The sequence below is a fragment of the Periplaneta americana genome, chromosome 1 (genome assembly GCF_040183065.1).
Source record: "Periplaneta americana isolate PAMFEO1 chromosome 1, P.americana_PAMFEO1_priV1, whole genome shotgun sequence".
In the NCBI taxonomy this organism is placed as follows: Eukaryota; Metazoa; Arthropoda; class Insecta; order Blattodea; family Blattidae; genus Periplaneta; species Periplaneta americana.
Window position 1 is genome coordinate 208104108 of NC_091117.1, and position 19951 is coordinate 208124058.

At 35.1% G+C, this 19951-nt stretch overlaps 1 protein-coding gene across 5 annotated transcripts in view; it reads right to left on the bottom strand.

The window, feature by feature from the left end:
* The window catches only part of LOC138706800 (neprilysin-11-like), a 57676-nt gene extending 37725 nt beyond the window's left edge, over positions 1 to 19951 (bottom strand). Inside the window, exons 1-5 of one of the 5 annotated variants that reach the window (XM_069836531.1) lie at positions 19480 to 19950; positions 17130 to 17193; positions 13487 to 13569; positions 12278 to 12334; positions 5170 to 5331 (exon numbers count right to left, since the gene is read on the bottom strand). In XM_069836531.1, the coding sequence (XP_069692632.1) occupies positions 5170 to 5331; positions 12278 to 12334; positions 13487 to 13569; positions 17130 to 17188 (361 nt within the window). In that variant the 5' untranslated portion in view covers positions 17189 to 17193; positions 19480 to 19950. Of the gene's footprint in view, positions 1 to 5169; positions 5351 to 12277; positions 12335 to 13486; positions 13570 to 17129; positions 17346 to 19479 lie in introns of those variants that run through there. The other 4 variants (XM_069836539.1, XM_069836521.1, XM_069836547.1 and 1 more) reach the window with 4 other exon arrangements.

The following is a 19951-nucleotide window of genomic DNA, read 5'->3' on the forward strand; positions in this document are numbered from 1 at the left end:
CCTATTCATTAATCTACATTTCCTTGAAAGTAAACGAATCAGAAAGGATTAAACTCCACGTTCGAAACGAGATTGAACACAACCTACATTTCAGACGATATCGAAGGTCAGATGTTCGTGTGCGGCTCGCGACAGGATCATCTTAGCTGTCCGCGCATGCACGGACTTGGCTAATAAAAAACTAATCTAACCAAACCTAGCCTTAGTATATGCTAGATATGTAATTGGAGCACGAAGGCAACTTATTGATTTGATCTGGAATGTATGTATTTATTTACACTGCAAGTGGGCAAGCACCCGGTGGCAGTGGTATACACAATATAAACAATACACAATAAAATGATAAACAATACACAATAAAATTTACAATGCACAATACAATAAGAATACACAATACAATTTAACACAATAATTACAATTAATAATAAAACATAAATAAAATACCTAATTTTACAATACAACCTACATAATTATGTAGAGGCCCTACATAAGTTTCAATAGTCTTTCACTTTACTCTCATCTCACTCACTGTAGTGGCAATATGACGCATTTCACTGACACTTTAGAACACATTTCACTGACACTATAGAACACATTTCATTGACGCTATAAATTATCACTGATCGGAACTATTCATTGCACTGTAACACCATAACTTCACTGACTCACCTCGCTTCACTGATACAACAGTTCAAATAAGTCAAATAATTACACCCTTATGCATACTTATAAACAGAACTACAAAATTTACAAGCGAAAATAAATTCAGGTAAGTTTATTGCATGAGATGAGGTTTCAAATAGGCTACTTGTTTATACATATATAACAGTTGCCAAAGTAGATAAAAGTTTATTCTGGTATAAACAACTATGGCGATTCCAGACTGCTTGACGTTCGGGACATCGGGAGTGATCAACTCTCGAAGTCTTGAAATACTCACAAGCAGTCTTTACGTCAACGACGCGACGTATACAACATTGTCGTGCGGGTTTTCGGCTTTGCAGGCGCTGTTAGTCTTGCTTTCTCGATCGTTGTTCAACTGTAGTTTGAGTAGACCTGTACTGTTTTCGCTGTAAGAAAAGTCCTAATGTAAACATAAGTACGTGGCTGCCATACCCGTGATTGGCTCCCAGTCGAAACACTCACATAAAGCAGGAAAATATAATTCGTATTTGGAAACCATAGTCTTGTGTTATTTGAAAATAAAAAATTGAATTCTAGTTGTTAAATACGATGAAACGTATAACTTCACTCATACATAAAATGCTATGTAAAAGAAAAACTATTTTTTTTTTTACATATTATGTACAATGAACGCGGATGAATACCAACAGTAACACCGCGGTAGTCTGTTCTTGTAACAAGCTGGCGTCACTAGAGCTCATAGTTGTTCACGTAAGCACGTGGTACTGAAGTATGGCTTCTGCACCCTCGGTTTGTGTATGGTTATTAATCATAAGAGTGGAAACCTCTCAAAAGCGGAAAAAAAAATAGTCTTAAAGGTATATAATAAGTTATGTGATAATTTAATTACAGTAATTATAAAGTAAATGTTTCCTAAGCAAACGAATGCACAGTAGTGAGGTTTGGCCTACTTGACGAGTAACGGGAAATGTTTAACATGAAACAGAATGTACAACAGTAGGCGGGAACACGTACTGAGAATCTATGGCGCCAAACAGCGGCCAATGAAGCCTCACTTCAGTCATGTGCTATTGTTTACATTAGAATTTTTCTTACAGCGAAAAGATATATAACAGAGTGTAACTATGATTATTGACATTTATTTTATGTCGCTTTAGGGCCGAATTCATAGTCAACACTTATCGTAAGGAAACACTTAAGCAGTTGCTTATAATAATTTCCAATTCATAAATCCCACTGAAGTGAACACTTATTCAAATAAGGTAGCTTGTCAGCTTACTCAAGTGTTTCCTCATATGCATTGTAATCAGCTGATTCAGTGTACAATGGATGATGATTATAATTTAATTTATTGAGTTCTGTAATTAAAATGAAAATGAGTTTCGGCAAGTAAAAGATATATCAGAGATATGGAAAACACTTTAGAGATGTATAATGATCAACAATTTAAGAGGAGATACCGTTTCGACAATAACACTGTCGTGAATATTCTGGTGTCTCTCATTTCAATTCACAATACAACCATGAGACTTACTGATTTCGCCACTGCTGAAAGTACTGGTTGCTTTGAGATTTTATGATACAGCAGCATTTCAAGTAGGTTTAAGTGGCATTTTTTTTTTCGAAAAGTATTCACGTCACAACAAAGTGTTATTTGCATTTTTGTTTGTATTCTACCCAAGGAATAAGCTGTTTAAATTTGTGTAATTATATCATTTCCACTTTGTTTAGTATAAAAACAACTGAAAAATAAATTAAAATGATTTACTTACAGGAATATTTCCGAAGTTTGCATTAAACTCAACTGCAATTTTGTTCCATGTCAATTTCTTCTTTTGGAGAGAACAATAAATTATTATCAATTTTTTTTTACTTTCGACGATATCTCCATATTTCATAACTAGTTATCTTAGCTCACTTCTTTCTTTTCTGTAAAATGCTTTCTGGACATCTTGTATAATTTTTAGCTTTATAATATTTACTTCTGTATTTGTGTATGACAATAATGCCTATTTAACAATTTGAAGGCGCTGTAAAACAATTGAATGTAGGAAAGCGCTCACGTCTAGCCATGTTGCCATATTTCTTTCGATGTCAAGGGAATGCTCAGGGCATATGAATGAGAAGTATCTCTGCAATACGATCTGAAATAAGTGCTAAGGAAATGCTCATTACCAGGGAACGGATTTATATGGACTAAAAATATATGAAATATGTAAATATATATGTAGTTATTTTTACCAAAATATGGAATTAAATATGGATTTTTACCAAAATATGGAATTAAATATGGACTTAAAATTATAAAAAAATGACTATGTACGTTAAATATTGGTACATTTTAATCAAACTAAACAAAAAATATAATGGACGTACCTTATCTTCCAATGTAGTTTCAACAAAACACAATTTTTATTGTCTGTTACCATAACAATAGGTTACAAACATTTCTTTCAAGTGCTGAAAAGTGAATCTTCTTCTATTGTCTCTGAGGATAGATTTATACTGACTAAAAGAGCGTTCGACGTCACAAGAAGTAACTGGTACATAATTCAATTTCACAATGTCTGCTGGGGATAAGTCCAAGTTAATCTTCACTGTTGATTCACCACTCATCACAGCAACAACCTTTTGTAGTTCTTCATATCCAGGGTTTTTTGAAAGTACAGTGTCCACCTTAGCTCTTACTGCATCTGCAACTTTACCTCTACCACGATTCAGTTGTTCCACAGTACTATTTATAATTTCAAAACTTTCAGATAGTGAAAGGTGCCTATTTTGGAGACTTTTGAGCGTTTTTATGATGCATGAAAATGTATGCTGAATGTGAGCTAAGTCATTCTTCACACTTATGTCACAGGTAACTGTTTTCGCAGTATCAATTGAGACTGCATCTTCAGAGTCCAATGCAAGGAGAACATTGTTAATAGAGTCTATATGTTCGGCATAATATTCAACTGCTTCTAGCCATGTACCCCATCTAGTTAAAATTGGCTTTGGTGGCAATGGAATTTCAGGGTACATTTCTTTCAACACGTTAACTCTACTGGGAGCTTTGAGAAATACTTTTTTCACTGATGAAATCAACAAATCTACTTTAGGGAAATTGTCTCTGACCACTTCTGCCACACGATGAAATGCATGCGCCACACAAGTAAAATGAGTCAATTTAGGATATACAACAGATAATGCTTGTCCAGCTTTGACCATATAAGGGGCAGCATCGCTAATAAAGAATAACACATTATCGTACATAATACCCTTTGGCCACAGGATACCCATAGCTTCGTTGAACAGTTTAACTATAGTTTTGTTATTGCACTTTTCTAGAACATCACAATGTAAAAGAATTCGTTCAGAATATTGTTCACTTAACAAACCGATAACTACATTACCAACAAGTCTACCTTCTTTGTCGGGAGTCTCATCAATGGAAACCCAAATTGAACTATCTTTAATTTCATCTCTTATCTTCTGTATTGTCTCATCGTAGATGGATGGAGCATACGTCTTCCTAAGTGTTGACTCATCCGGGATTGTATGTTGAGTATATTTTTCAAGGAATTCCCTGAAGACCTTATTCTTTAGTTTGTAGAGAGGAATATCAGCAGAGATGAGAGAACGGCACAGGTCGATGTTAAACTCAGATCTTACATTCGATGTTGTTGGTTGTGTTAAAAACAATTGTCTCTGCTTGGAATTTAGTTGTTTGTTGGCCTGATGTTTACTAGTTGTAATGTGTTGTTGCACCAGGAACTTTTGTGTAGATGATACTGCACACTGACACAAATTACAAAATAATATTTTATTGTCAGTTGATAAACCATCTTCTTTAAATTCTGAAATGTAACTTGTTAGTTTTGATTTTAAATTGACTGAATGACGTACTTTTGGCATATTTACCGTCTTTATAGTATGATTTACAAAACTGAACCTATGTGTACTCTGACTGGCATTTAACTGTTGAGCTGCACAACTGAAGTCTGTTAAAAATTTTAAATTAAATTAATACAGTTTTGTAACTTACTTTCCCATTGTTGATAGGACTGCTAATTTTCAAATAACTCTGATGTTAAAGGGATTACTGAACATGTGTTTAAATCTCTATTGTTGAAATGTATTTTTAAAAGTTAATGGAATTTTGTTTTGTTTTATTGTTAAACCTAATATAATATGGACTGTTTTATATGAAATATGGAAAATATATGGAAATTAACGAAAATATGTACTAAACTCTAAAATATGGAAAAATATGGAAAATAAAAGTAGGATTTTTCAACCCTACACATTGTGAAACATAAAGATAATGCAAAATATAAATTATATTAGCTTTATAAGTAAATATGTATTTACATATAAATCCTTTCCCTGCTCATTACTTAAGTGTTTCCTCATTTTATAAGTGACGACTATGAATTCGACCCGTAGTTTGTATATATGGAGATTATATCTCCAAAAATTAACATGAAGATCTCATACTTTTGGATTTTACGTTGCTGCATTAATCACAATCAATGGATTTACCTTCAATTCGACGGAGCAACTTCTGCTGGCGGTCTGCGTACCAGTTGTGGACGACAGCCCCGTCCGGAGTGGGGTGCTCCTCGCCCCAGCGTCCACATGCGAAGGCGTAGAAGTTCTCGCAAGGATCCACATCGCGGTCCATGGACTGCAGCAGGGCAGCAGCTGACATGAGCAAGACAAACTACAGCAGTTTACTTATGGGGAAATACAAAGAACAAAGTACCCTTCCCACCCTTTACAAAAAGAACTTGAAAGACAATATTAGTAGAAGAGTTCCTCCTTAAGCACCCAACAACTACTGTCTTCCTCCGATGAGTTTAGCGCTGGACCTGAGGTATTCTTGCCATCGGTGCGGGGGGTTGCAGGTAGATTCTTTTGTTTCTACAGCCAAGCCGAGCCGAGCGGAGTGGGAAGTATTAATCGTCCAAAAATATGCAGTCTTCAGTTTGTAGTAGTGTGTGAATATTTCATATACATATTGTTTACTTAGGCCTATATGGTTTTGTTATTAATATATTAAATATATTGTTGCAATTTTTGCTCAAACATCACCCTGATGTTAGCTATGTTAATATTATATGAATTACACATGTTAAATATTTCACCGTTACAAGTCATTTTTTAGGAAACATGCTGTGGAAAAGTTTTTTTTTATTCTATTAGAATTTTAGAATATGTGTGATTGGTATCGTGAAAAATATATTCCTATAATGCCATGCGAAAATCATTTCTTGGTGATATCTTAAAATACAAATAAAGTAGTTTTACTTCTGAAGTGAGTTCAGCAGTACAGTATATTTAAATTGATTATAAATTTAATTCAATTCTACTAATCACTAAATTTTATAGTATGATTCTTCTTTTCATTTATATTATTGTAGTTTTATTATAATTTTTATTTTTATTTATTTTATTGTATTTGTATTTCTGGTGGTGTGATGGCCGTAACTTCACCAGAATAAATAAATAAAATTTTCTACAATACTTTCCTTCTCTGTACACGTAAGTACGATTGGTTGTATCTCTATTTCGCCAAAAACACGTTAGAAAACTAATAGGCATACTACTCTCGTAAATTGGACGAATGTTTTCAGTATGATTGTACCTCCTTCCAGACTGCCGCTGTCACTGTTCCCTCCCACTCCAGTACCGCGCTAGACTAATATTCTATTCTATTATCCATGTGCTAAAAAGGATCAATGTTCATCTCCCCTCTTGCTTAAAAAAGTCCCTTGTGCAGACACTTGTATTTCCCTATTTCGACTATGCGGACATTTTACTGACTGACCTCTCCAGCGACAATAAAATGAAACTTCAACGTGCTCATAATTTGTGTTTACGTTTTGTAAGCAATGCTCGTAAATATGATCATATTACCCCATCCCTGGAAGCAATAGGTTGGCTTAAACTAGATAAGAAAAGAAATTTACATTCACTTCTCCTTCTCTTCGAAATCTTGAACTCTTCTATTCCTTCGTACCTGTCGTCTCGCTTCACTTACCTTTCTTCCCACCATAATCTCAACACACGCTCTCGTCATGAAACAATACTAACAATACCATCCCATCGCACCTCCTCATACTCATCTTCTTTCACAATAGCCCTGCCAAGACTCTAGAATTCGCTACCTGCTAGCATCAGCGACTGTCGAAATAAAATTGAATTCAAACGAAAACTTACTAGGCACTTGGTCAGTAATCAATTTCTTGTAAATAGTTTCTTTAATCTATCACAAAATATTTCAATATTCATTAATTTCATCACTATACAATTTTGTTATTCTAGATTTAATTTGTAATTCAGTAAATATAAAATATTTTTTGTTTCTCTATGATAAATTATCTAGCTTTAATTATTCAGGTAATCTTTTCGTACTTTGATTTTATTGTAATTGTAAATTTAATACTAATTGTAATGTTATTTGTAATTGTAATTGTAAATTTAATACTAATTGTAATTTTATTGTTCATATTGTAGTTGGAATCTCCTGGTAGAGGGGCAGAGAAGGCCTGATGGCCTTATCTCTACCAGGTTAAATATATAAATACTAATACTAATACTAATCGGAACCGCATTCCTCTTAGCACTAAACTCCTCAGAGGATGACAGTATGTGCAAATTCGAACTTTTAAGGAAGTTTCATTCTTGTATAGAAACAAGCACAGAATATACGCCCCTACTACCTGCAGTAACTGCTGCGAAATGGGCGAGTATTATTGTAATTGGTTAGCCTATTTTAAGACGCTTTGTCAATTGCTGTAATTATCTAGCATCTGAATGAAATGAATGCAAAAATTATTTGAATTTTTACCCGATGACAAGTCTCCTAACTTACGTAATTTCGCAGGGCAATCTTTGAATCCACATATATCTGCAGACATTTTTTTTTTCTAAAATGAACCTGGTGAAAAATATTGCGCGTACACATCTATAGCTAGACCACTTAGAAAAGGCAGCTATGGCGGAAACCTAAATCATTTCCTTCTCCCACACTCGCTGCGTCTTCCCCTCTGTGCATTCCCCGACGTTGATCATCAATCAGAATCCGTGTCTTAACCGAAGTTGGCGATACTAGGCCGCTGTTATCGTGACTCTTATTGGATTGCGTTCTTTACTTCCGCTTCAACTGCACACTTCTGGTCAAAATATTTGTCCTCTATTTTCCGCACATGCTCACATAATTTCATCTATTTTTCGGGGGAATATTCATCAATGAGTTTATGATCTAACAATATTTCTCACGTAAAGACATGCCAATACTCCGGTTATAACTTAAACACACAGCACTATTACTAGTATTCATTTATTTATTTTATACTACCACTTCACTTCACTTTGGCGCAACTGTACTCCCTTCGAACTCAGCGTTCGCCATGAACAAGAACTGTGGGAGGGGAGGTTAGCGCATGCGCATTACAACTGCATTTACAAAGTGGTATCCCTATAACAGCCTATCATCTCGTAACTGCTTTATGTTTATGTAATACTAATAATTTTATTTATTTTAATAATAATAATAATAATAATAATAATAATAATAATAATAATAATAATAATGTTTTATTTTCCCTGGCAGAGTTAAGGCCATCAGGCCTTCTCTTCCACTCAACCAGGATCAAATCACATACAGAAAAATACATACCGGTATACAAATATTAACTTAAAAATAATAATAAACATAATTAAGTAAAAAGAGAGATTGAATACATATACACAATCAGTATTAACTTTAAAATAACAATAATAAAAAATATATAATAAAAAAGAGACTGAATACATAATCCCAAATAGGAAAATACATTCTAGTATACAGTATTAACTTAAAAAAAGAATTAATACATATGAATATAATCTCACAACTAAAGGAATAGTAGAATTAGTATGATCAGCACAGCACGTGTTACATTGAGACAATGACAATTATCTAGATATAAGTGTTAATGGAAAAATAAAGTAATGACTGTGTAAAATAATAGTAATATTAATATTAATATTAATAATAATAATAATAATAATAATAATAATAATAATAATAATAATAAATAAAAATTATACCTAAAAACTAATTCTGTGCATTTAAAATATTTCTAAACAACCTAATTTTAAACAACTGGGGACTAAGACTACCCCTGATTTCCAGCGGCAGCGAATTCCATGAGCGGGCCATGGCTATTGAGAAAGAACTTCAGTACAGAGATGTCTGATGACGTGGTATTGATAGCAACAGATTGTGCTGTGAACGTGTATTTCGATTATGATGTGAAGCTAGGAGAGTAAACCGAGAGGCAAGGTAGTTGGGTGTGGAATCATGTATAATTCGATATAGCAGGCAAAGAGAATGTACTAAACGTCGATCTTGCAAGCGGAGCCAGGAGAGTCGTAGAAATATGTAGTAATATATGTGGTAATAGTATTCATCCTAATAGAGAAAACAGACAATACAGGCTATCTAGAGTTTATAAGTGATTATTTATAATGAGTGCTAAGCCATTGTGTCCATATGGATGCCTATATTACGTATTTTACTTGATTTGTAATGGAATGCCAGATTAGTTGTGTACATTCCTAAGCGGAGGAGGAGCTAAGTTCATGCACAATAGTTATCATTTGACGTAAACACAGCAGCTACGTCCGAAATATTGTGAAAGAAGTGAATTCGATCATCTTTTCCTCCCCTTCCTTATGCCCATGCCTGTCCTGTCCTAGACAGCCATTCCTAAAAGCAGTGGTTCCCAAAGTGGGGGTCGTGTAAAGAGCTGAGATGATTTACAAAATAAAACAAAAAAGCTTACACTTTTCCAGAATGGACTAATTGTTGTTCTTTGAGATAAAGATTATTATTATTATGGTGATTATGATGGTTATGAACACTATAGGATCTAATAAAAATGTAAAAGTAAATACTTTCGTGGTGTCCATAATATTGTTACTTTCACTTGGCTAACGAGAAAGACAGGCTTCGGCACGAATCGAAGTCAAGTGATTATCATTGTCTAGTCAATGCCATCTTGACAATCGTTTAATATAAATACATGTTCAAAGTTCTAAAAAACAAAGGAATTGCTATATTAAACTCATGTTAAACGTGCATTTATATATAAACTTGTTCAATGGCTTTACGCCTTGGGTGTAAACTCTGCCACCCACACCAATGTATTTGCGGAGGAATTGCTAATATTTACGGTGATCAATCATCATGCACTTAGTTGTGCGAGGAGCAAGGGTCGCATTCCCAGACATACATCACTCAATGATATCATTAAAAGATCTCTGACGTCTTGTGGCATCCCGTCTCTTTTGGAACCACCAGGTATTAGTCGCGCGGATGGTAAACGGCCCGATGATCTCACCTTAATTCCATGTTCTAGAGGAAAATCTTTAATTTGGGACTCCACTTGCGTTGGCACTCTAGCTCCATCTCACTTGCCGAATACCTCCAGACGCGCAGCATCTGCTGCTGAATTAGCCGTGACAAAAAAGTCAATAAGTATGCTCATCTTTTAGACAATTATATCTTTGTCCCCTTTGCTGTGGAGACCTTCGGTCCTTGGAGTCATGACGCTAAAGTTTTAGTATCTCAAATCGGCCAAATTTTGATCTCCATTACCGGTGATAGTCGTTGCACTAATTATTTGCGTCAACGTTTAAGTATTGCAATTCAACGCGGAAATGCAATGAGCGTTTTGGGTACACTTTCCGAGTCCAGCCCTTTGGATGAACTACTTTTCTTGTAAAATTTATTTAACATAGATAGATATTTTTAGAATTATTTTTTTTTCATTAGTAGATAATATTTTATACAAAAAAAATTATATTTAGATGTCGTTCTATCTTATTTTTGTGTCAAATGATATGTAAACAATGCATTGGTATGCCATTTATAAAAGTAATATTCAGCGGAATAAAATATCTTTATATACCGTTTATTAAAAAAATTTATGTTGGCCATGTTATAACCAAAGCTCGGAACTTGGGGACTTGTGTCGTGTGCATGAGTAAGGTTACAGGTACAACGTACACAAAGCTCACGCTGCAAGTGCTCAGGGACAGTCGTGTGTACTAAGAAAGTGGCCACAACTAATGACACGAAGACGGACGAAGAAACTGTTATGTCGAAGCCAATGACGTTCAGAGAATTAAAGGTAAACGGTCTGTTTGAGGAATTAGAAAATACGTGTTATTCGAATGGGTATTATAGAAGTTTGAAAATACATTTTTTTTTTTCAATTTTAGATACAGAATTTCGTGGAGAATTCGGAGGAGATACATAATTTTTTTCGAATGGAGAGTTTATATTTTGTAAGTTGTGCCACACACAAACTAGAGGCTGGAAACGGAATTCATTGAAAGGCATTGCAGTCCCTCAAATTGTAGAAAAATCTGTCCATAGCCATGGATCGAGACGTAGAGGGACCTGCCCTAGTAGTGACATACTAATTGAAAACTATTTTCGAGAAAAAATTAGGATATACTTATCTTTCTCAGATACGAGATCAGCTAGCAACTGCTGAAAATCGAACAGAAAACAGTAACAGTGAAAAAATTCAGTATTTTAAGTCTGCTACCGAAAAATCTTCGAATGTAGGTAGTCATACACTGTAATAAAATGTACACAGCAGAACAGTAAATTTGATATATTTCTCATGTTTATTTTTATTATATATATGCTATGAAATTACGTGTTTCAACCGACCATAATATTATCAATATGTTGTTGCAGCCAGAAACCACTTTTGTAGCAGACCTGACAGTACCTCCGTGCTGGAAACGGGAGTTTGTTGACATTGAAGTCCGGTCGCTTAGTCACGTGCAAAGTCACAAGTCCCCAAGTTCCGAGCTTTGGTTATAACTAAGAATGTGACGTCGCACCGTAGCCTGTCTTTCCCGTTCGCCACGTTACTTTTAATAATGACGTAATTTAATATGCCTTAACTTTTTTTTTTTTGGTATGAAGGATACCACAGCAACATTATCAATGAAACAGCACAGCCATATCCCGGAAGTAGTGGCAAAGATAGCCGTAACCTCATTCTACCATCTCTTAAGCCTGGAGTTTGTATATCCGCATTATCTGACATTATTAAATATATCACGTCGGTGGTCACCAGTTACGTTGAGCGGTTGGAATTGCCCGAAATGAAATGAAAATAAATAAACAGTCGTCATCGGATCAAATTTCTGCATATTTAAAGGACAAAACTAAAATTCTGTATATGAAAGGAAAAAAAAAATCGGAGAAACAGATTTGATGTTCCCACCGTGTGCTGGAACTTAATATCTGCAACGTATCAGAGCTAATGGTTCCAAATAAATAAATTATGCTTTATTTAACGACGCTCGCAACTGCACAAGTTATATCAGCATCGCCGGTGTGCCGGAATTTTGTCCCGCAGAAGTTCTTTTACATGCCAGTAAATCTACTGACATTATTCCTGTCGGATTTAAACACACTTAAATGCCATCGACCTCGACAGGAATCGAACCCGCAACCTCGAGCGCAGAAGGCCAGCGCTGTACCAACTACGCTACCAAGGGCGACTAACGATTCCAAGATCAGGGTAATATACACTAGTTCAAGACTTGAAGTTAATTACATTTCTGAACTCACCTGTTTGAATGCATTCTGTGGAGTAGCAAATTTTAACAGTCGTGTCCTTTCGTGAATCTGCAAATAAATAAACAGATGTGAATCGAAGTACAGACTCCATGTTGAAGACCATTCATATAAATTAAGGCTACGTAGTCAGAAGTGGCTGATGGACAAAGCAGGATACTTATCTCCTCTCTTCTTCGTCTCTGTCTCTCTTTATCTCTCTTTGTTTCTATCTATCTATCTATCTATCTATCTATCTATCTATCTATCTATCTATCTATCTATCTATCTATCTATCTATCTATCTATCTATCTATCTATCTATCTATCTATCTATCTATCTATCTATCTATCTATCTATCTATCTATCTATCTATCTATCTATCTATCTATCTATCTATCTATCTATCTATCTATCTATCTATCTATCTACCTACCTACCTACCTATATCTATCTATCTATCTATCTATCTATCTATCTATCTATCTATCTATCTATCTATCTATCTATCTATCTATCTATCTATCTATCTATCTATCTATCTATCTATCTATCTATCTATCTATCTATCTATCTATCTATCCATTCATTTAATTTATTTATAATACAAAATTATAAAATCCATAAATACTTCTAAAAATAATTAAATAAAAATGTAAATTCAATAAAACAAAATTTAGTTCTTTGTTAAGATTCAGATATTCGAACATCACCTATCCTGCAATGGTCATCTAAAAGAAAAACAGTCCACTAATAATTATTTTTAACAAAATCGCCTTTAGAATAGCTAACCATAGGACACAGGAATAAAAAAATGGAAATCAAAGATCATGATAATATAAATAACAATATGAATAATAACATAAATAACACGAAAGAAAATAATTTGTTATCAAACAAACCCATAAATGAAGAAAATTAAGCTACATATTGAATTCAATATCCTGGAATTTTCATGACAAACTACCAAGGAAGTAACAAGATCACTCCACAAGAATAAAGTCAATTACTACTTAAAGTATATGAATTATTTATGTTATTCTTATTTCAAAATGTTAGTAGACATATAATAGACATAAAGAATTAAAAAAAATTGATATGGACAAAAATGTAAATAATACTTGAAATCATTAGTGGGGTAATTATATTATCCCCCTTGGTAGCAGGAGGGTTAAGCGAGTTTCGTTTCTGTATACTACAACAAAATACTGCAGGCTACTCACAGAGGACCACGACAAGGACAACGATGAGGACCGCTGAAAGCTTCAGTAGAGTCTTGAGACAGCGCTCGCGTTCCGAGCCAGATCTGAGAGCAGAGAGACGAGTGAGTGGGGAGTACGGACTGGAACTATCCCGAGAGGCATTGCCTTTAGGTAAGCGTTCACTGCATCGTATCGCACTCCTCGTACGAATCGCACGCAACGGATATTTTAAGTGCAGTGCGTTCACTGTAACGGCTCCACCTCATCGCCTCATCGGATTCCCCTATCAGCTGTTTAAAACATGACGTCGTACGATATTGATATTACTGAAAGCAGAGGAGTTGAGGTTAGGTCTATTAATTACGTCTGTTAGCGAATAAGAATTTGTAATTGCTTCATGCGTCTTAATTGAAAAGGAAGAAACGAAAGAAATATTGGTTACATAATATATTTGCAAGAAATGACTTGATTACTGTAATGGGAACGCCTCAAATTATATAAATCTTCGCAATTTTCTACACGCGAAATAAGTTTTCCGTCTGCCATTTTGGCGCGACACTGAACATGGCACAACATAATAGTAACAGTTGACCAATTAAAATTGACTTATTAAAGGAGGCCATGATCGCACGCATCGGAAAAGTTGCTCATCCGAGAAACGTGGACGGATTTGCCGTGAGGCGATGCGTCCGATACGATGTAGTGAACGCGGTTACATAACAATTACAGCAAAGATTGTCTTTTTCCGATCCGTGCGATTCGTCCGATGCGTGCGATACGATGTAGTGAACGCGTTACATAACAATTACAGCAAAGATTGTCTTTTTCCGATCCGTGCGATTCGTCCGATGCGTGCGATACGATGTAGTGAACGCGTTACATAACAATTACAGCAAAGATTGTCTTTTTCCGATCCGTGCGATTCGTCCGATGCGTGCGATACGATGTAGTGAACGCGTTACATAACAATTACAGCAAAGATTGTCTTTTTCCGATCCGTGCGATTCGTCCGATGCGTGCGATACGATGTAGTGAACGCGTTACATAACAATTACAGCAAAGATTGTCTTTTTCCGATCCGTGCGATTCGTCCGATGCGTGCGATACGATGTAGTGAACGCGTTACATAACAATTACAGCAAAGATTGTCTTTTTCCGATCCGTGCGATTCGTCCGATGCGTGCGATACGATGTAATGAACGCGTTACATAACAATTACAGCAAAGATTGTCTTTTTCCGATCCGTGCGATTCGTCCGATGCGTGCGATACGATGTAATGAACGCGGTTACATAACAATTACAGCAAAGATTGTCTTTTTCCGATCCGTGCGATTCGTCCGATGCGTGCGATACGATGTAGTGAACACTTACCTTTTTACTCCGTCTTATTTGATCTTTTAGGCCTATCTATTTTTTGTTAACATCCACAATTAAGTGACAGTGCAGTGTTACGGGTTGCATCGGCCTTCTGGCGCTAAGGAGCAATGATATTTCGCGGGTTACATTGGCGCGCTACCGCTAAGGTGCAAGATGCGCATAAGTATTACAGAAATAGTAACGAACATTTTTTCTAAGTCTTCTGAAGCTAAAAATGTGTTGTGAATTCCATAGCTGCTTCGTAAAGAATTTTTTTTCGATTTTTAACTACAAAATTACATTTTTCTTACGTATTTATCACAACAATTGTTACAAGTCACACCACTCTTGTGAATTCTTTAAGACTATATATTAATATGCATAATTAAACTGACAAGAATGAAGTTCCTAAAGTGGTATGATTTATAACAATAAAATTGTTGTGATAAGTGCGTAAGAATTATATAATTTTTAGTTGAATTTTTTTTTTTTTACAATTATGCCACATTTACAATCTGTCTACATTAGACAATAAGTAAATATTATAAAAGAATATGACATGAATGGAGATGTTATCCCATGACAACAATCCAAAAGAAAAATAACAATGTTTTAAATAGCTGTAGTAAAAATGAATGGAAGGTCAAGAGCATTGGTCCTTTTAAGCCTTCTTATTGTTTGACTGTTATCCAGCAAATAATTGAAAATTTAAAAACAAACTCTGTTCAAAGCAATTAACAACATAATTTTAGCTTCAGAATACTAGCCAGTTAAGGAAATGATACTTCTGAATAGTTCATTCTCTATTTGTAATATTCTTTTACCCTTAAAACTAAACAAAAAAAAAGGTATTTTAGTAACAACTTCAAATTAGTGTAACTCTGAAAATATTGAGATTAGGACACATGTTTATATGACATCTTTTGTTCAGAGTGTCTTCGGAAATAAGCTGCGTAAGTGGCGGTAAATCCTCGTGAATCACCCTCTATATGAAGATATTAAAAATAGTATCATAAAAATAATGGAAATATACAAAAATGTACTCATATTGTATTGCAAGGAACTGTATATGTAACTTTTAAATTATAAGAAAATTCATTCATGCGTTTCATACTCTAATGCAGCGTTTCTCAAACTATGGTCCGCGAACCACCTGTGGTCCTCGAGGTCTACCCTTGTGGTCCTTCAAGAAAAGACAGAAGAAAAAATAAAATTCAATCGAATTGTGTATCACACTATAGCTTAAAATCTCAGAGTTTGTAAATGACACAGGACAATCGTCTTTCACTTTTTCTCCCGTTACTGACATTTTACAAAATTTATTTACCCTACCCGTCTATCGTCTTCCCACTCTACTCTCAGCAACAAAAGAGGGATTTAAAGCACTATGAACGTGGTGTTTCTCGCCATCTTTTCCGTGCAAATCTGGCGCTGTGCCTGTTACCCAGCCAGGGACCACCCGAATTCATAACAGGACCGAAGTACCGAACCTTTTCATGTATTTATGACTTTCTTAATAGTTTTGCTGACACCCAGTCTGCACATTCAAATGGTCACGTACTGTACGTCGTACACCAATAATAGAACATGTGAAATTGCATCTTTACTTGTTGAAAATCAGGAATGTTTCTGCATTCATTTCTGTTTTCGCAAATGACGATATAAGACATTTTATTCCATTAACATTAACTTAATTAGTTAATACTAATATAAAATTAATTGAATTACATTAATTTTAATTAATTATTTCTACATTAAAATTTAAGTATACTGGGATTAAAATATGCTATATAAATGATGAATTTTCTTTCGAAGGGAACAAGAGTAAGGTGGTCCGTGAAACTGTTCTGACTTAAAAAAGTGATCCCCACTTCAGAAAAGTTTGAGAAACGCTGCTCTAATGGATATGACATAATAACTGAAAATAACACTAACTTTTAAGCAAAACATTTGAAAGATAATACACAACATTATTATAAGCTATAAGATAAACCTGTAGCTTGAGAATTAGCCTACTTCACTCTTTCAAACACTATGAGTATCATTTATTGACGTAAAATTATATTCTCATCTTTACTTACTTACTTACAAATGACTTTTAAGAAACCCGCAGGTTCATTGCCGCCCTCACATAAGCCCGCCATCGGTCCCTATCCTGAGCAAGATTAATCCAGTCTCTATCATCATATCCCACCTCCCTCAAATCCCTTATTTTTAATAAAATTAATTTAAGAATAATTATTAGTAACTTAATCTTGGTTGCTTCGGAAGCCACCATTTCTTTATATTATTTGTTCCGTTACTTACGAGACATCTCCGATCTCCACTCCGACGTGCTGGTCCCGATTCGGAGGTGTTGCATACATTTTTCCTAAGACACAAACGAGCTACCATGAAAGCATCCAAGTTCATAAGTAAGCTTATGGGCGTAGTTTAATGTGTATTTATGTCTGCATCTTCATGCCAATTAAATACTCTGTGCTCACTTCCTTTTTCCACAAGTCAATGTGAACAGTTGAAATACTGTATTTACAGGGAATGATAAATCATGTGAGATCATAGGGTAAATCCGGGTTAGATGGCCATAGTTTTCTAAATCACATAGAACAGAATAACCGTTTGGTAAAAAAAAAACGGAAAAAATCAAATACGTTTCTGCAAGGTTATATTTCACCACTGCAGTGTCTCAGGGCGCATAGAATTCACTAATAGTACATTATGCAACGAGCCTATAATGATAGTAATTAAGAATCGAGTATGGATATTTATGAAACGAGCGCAAGCGAGTTTCATAATTTTCATACGAGCTTCTTAATTACCATTATAGGCGAGTTTCATACGACTTTTTATGCTCGACCATATTTCTAACTTGAAATTACCGGTATTAAGATGTATACATTTTATTTGTAGGTATCTGACAAGATCGGAAGTGACCTTGTTCTAGGTCGTGAATTGTGAGATGTGCGCAGACGCGAAAGTATTGATTTTTTCCGAGGAACAATAATGTCATTGACCTTGACGTAGTCCCGTTAAACTTGATAATATTATAATATTATAACCTTGATTATTGAATTCGACATTGAAAAACGAGATGACAAATTGAATTTATTTGAATATTATTTACAATTAACGCTAATTATTATAGTAACAGAACATAACCTTCTGCGACAGTATTGGATTTCCAGCCTCCGTGACTTTTCGCTAATTGTCTTTCGATTGCATATCCGAGAATAATCGATACTTGCGGTTTTATAACGGTACAAAGCTGACTTGTCATTGGCTGAACACATGTAAGCTGAGTTATCATTGGCTGAAGACCTGTACTTTAATGAGTAGGTGTACTTTAATGACATGCATTAAAGTACTGCTACCGGGTGTATAATTAGTACATTTCGGCATGGTCGAGCATAAAGTAATAAAAAACACGTTTGAAATATAATAAGTCATTGGCCATCTCTCCCAACATGTATGAGTGAGATGGCCATAGGATATAGGGATAGATGACCACCATTATTTTTAATTATATACCTAACAATTTTTTTTTTGCAAAACAATGAGGTTTTATGTAATGGACACACAAGTTTAGTGTCTAAGTGCATAATTATGATTGTTTGAAATTTTTCAACAGCTTGATTTTTTTTCTCTTTTAGTGAATTTTCCTTAAAACAACACAGAAAGAAACTAAAAAGCCTATGAATTTTTATTGAAACAAAATCCCAGAAGGTCAGAGTAACAACATTTTCCACCATTCTTCTTTGTAATTTCATTTGCCATAGAATGATTCAATCCACTTTTTGTTTCGTCTCATTATAAGTCTACTGACCACATCCTGCACATTCATCGCTTTGGTCAGTTATTCGCATTTCACCTCTGAAAAAAACCCCTTGGCCCTACGCACCCTTTGTAAACTTTCCTATTTTGACTCTTCTTTCCAGGGCTTTTCTTGGAATATTAAATGTAATGAAGACTTGACGTACAGAAGTACCATATTTAACGACTTCAAAAGCACGGTTTAAGTCAAAGACGCGGTCGCTGCCTGACTTTGCTTTATATTTTGTCGGCATCTAAAAATAATGATAAAAAAATCGACACTATTATAGTCGCGACGCTGTTATTCCCGGCGTGACTCCGCCTCTTTGCTTACGTCTTAGAAAGTGATGGCTCTAAAAAGTCTAGGTAGGTAGTATCGTTCGCCATTTTTGTTCTTTCGTTGCCGAGCTACCGGACGAGGGATCTATTTGCCACACCGTTAAACGTTATCATGTCGTAGCTCCTATGATATTAAATCAAACGCACTGTAATTCAGCAAATAATTGAGCGGCAAATAACGTCCTCGTGTGCTTTCTGCGAACGCCAACGAAAGAGCCAAAATGGCGGGCGATTATATTAAGTATTTATCGAGCCTTCTTTATCTTCATAAGCGAATCATAAGACTCACACTTTTAAATGTAGCCGACCTGTAACGTGATTGGCTGCCGGAAATAAGAGCGACAGGACTATAACATAGTAATACTCCTCATGTGTAGGCCAACTATCCCAGAAAAATTCTGGCCATCTTTTCCTTTTTACGGGAAAGATGGCTATACCGTAATAATAAAAACTGACAGCAGTGAATAGAACAAATACAGTTAAGATAGAATGTTTAAAGATGCCTTACCTCTTTAATAATGCTTCAAGCAAAATTTTATCATAAAATGCAGTATTTTTATATTTTTATTCCAGAAGGTGTAAAATTATTGCTTGCTCACAAAATCACGAAAGGCTACAAAACGCGGAAATAATAACCTTATGTTTTCGCAGGTGCAACAATCACTTCGTTTAACTAATATCTCGCGGCAAACCGGTTTTCATTCGAAACGGATGATTAGAATAAAAATGAGAGCGGTTGGCCGTCTCACCCGTATGGCTACCTCCCCCGGAATTACACTAATACCACAGTCTAGTATATACAGTCACGAAGCTTGAGTTGTGAGGGTGCTAGGAAAAATAGACTGTGCCGTTACTATTTCGCATTGTCTGTAATGAGGCGATATTAGCGATCCTAGTGGTTAGCAACTATCTATGGATGCATATTTACTACGTATTGAGCTTCGTGATTGTATATACTAGACTGTGCTAGTACCTACTTG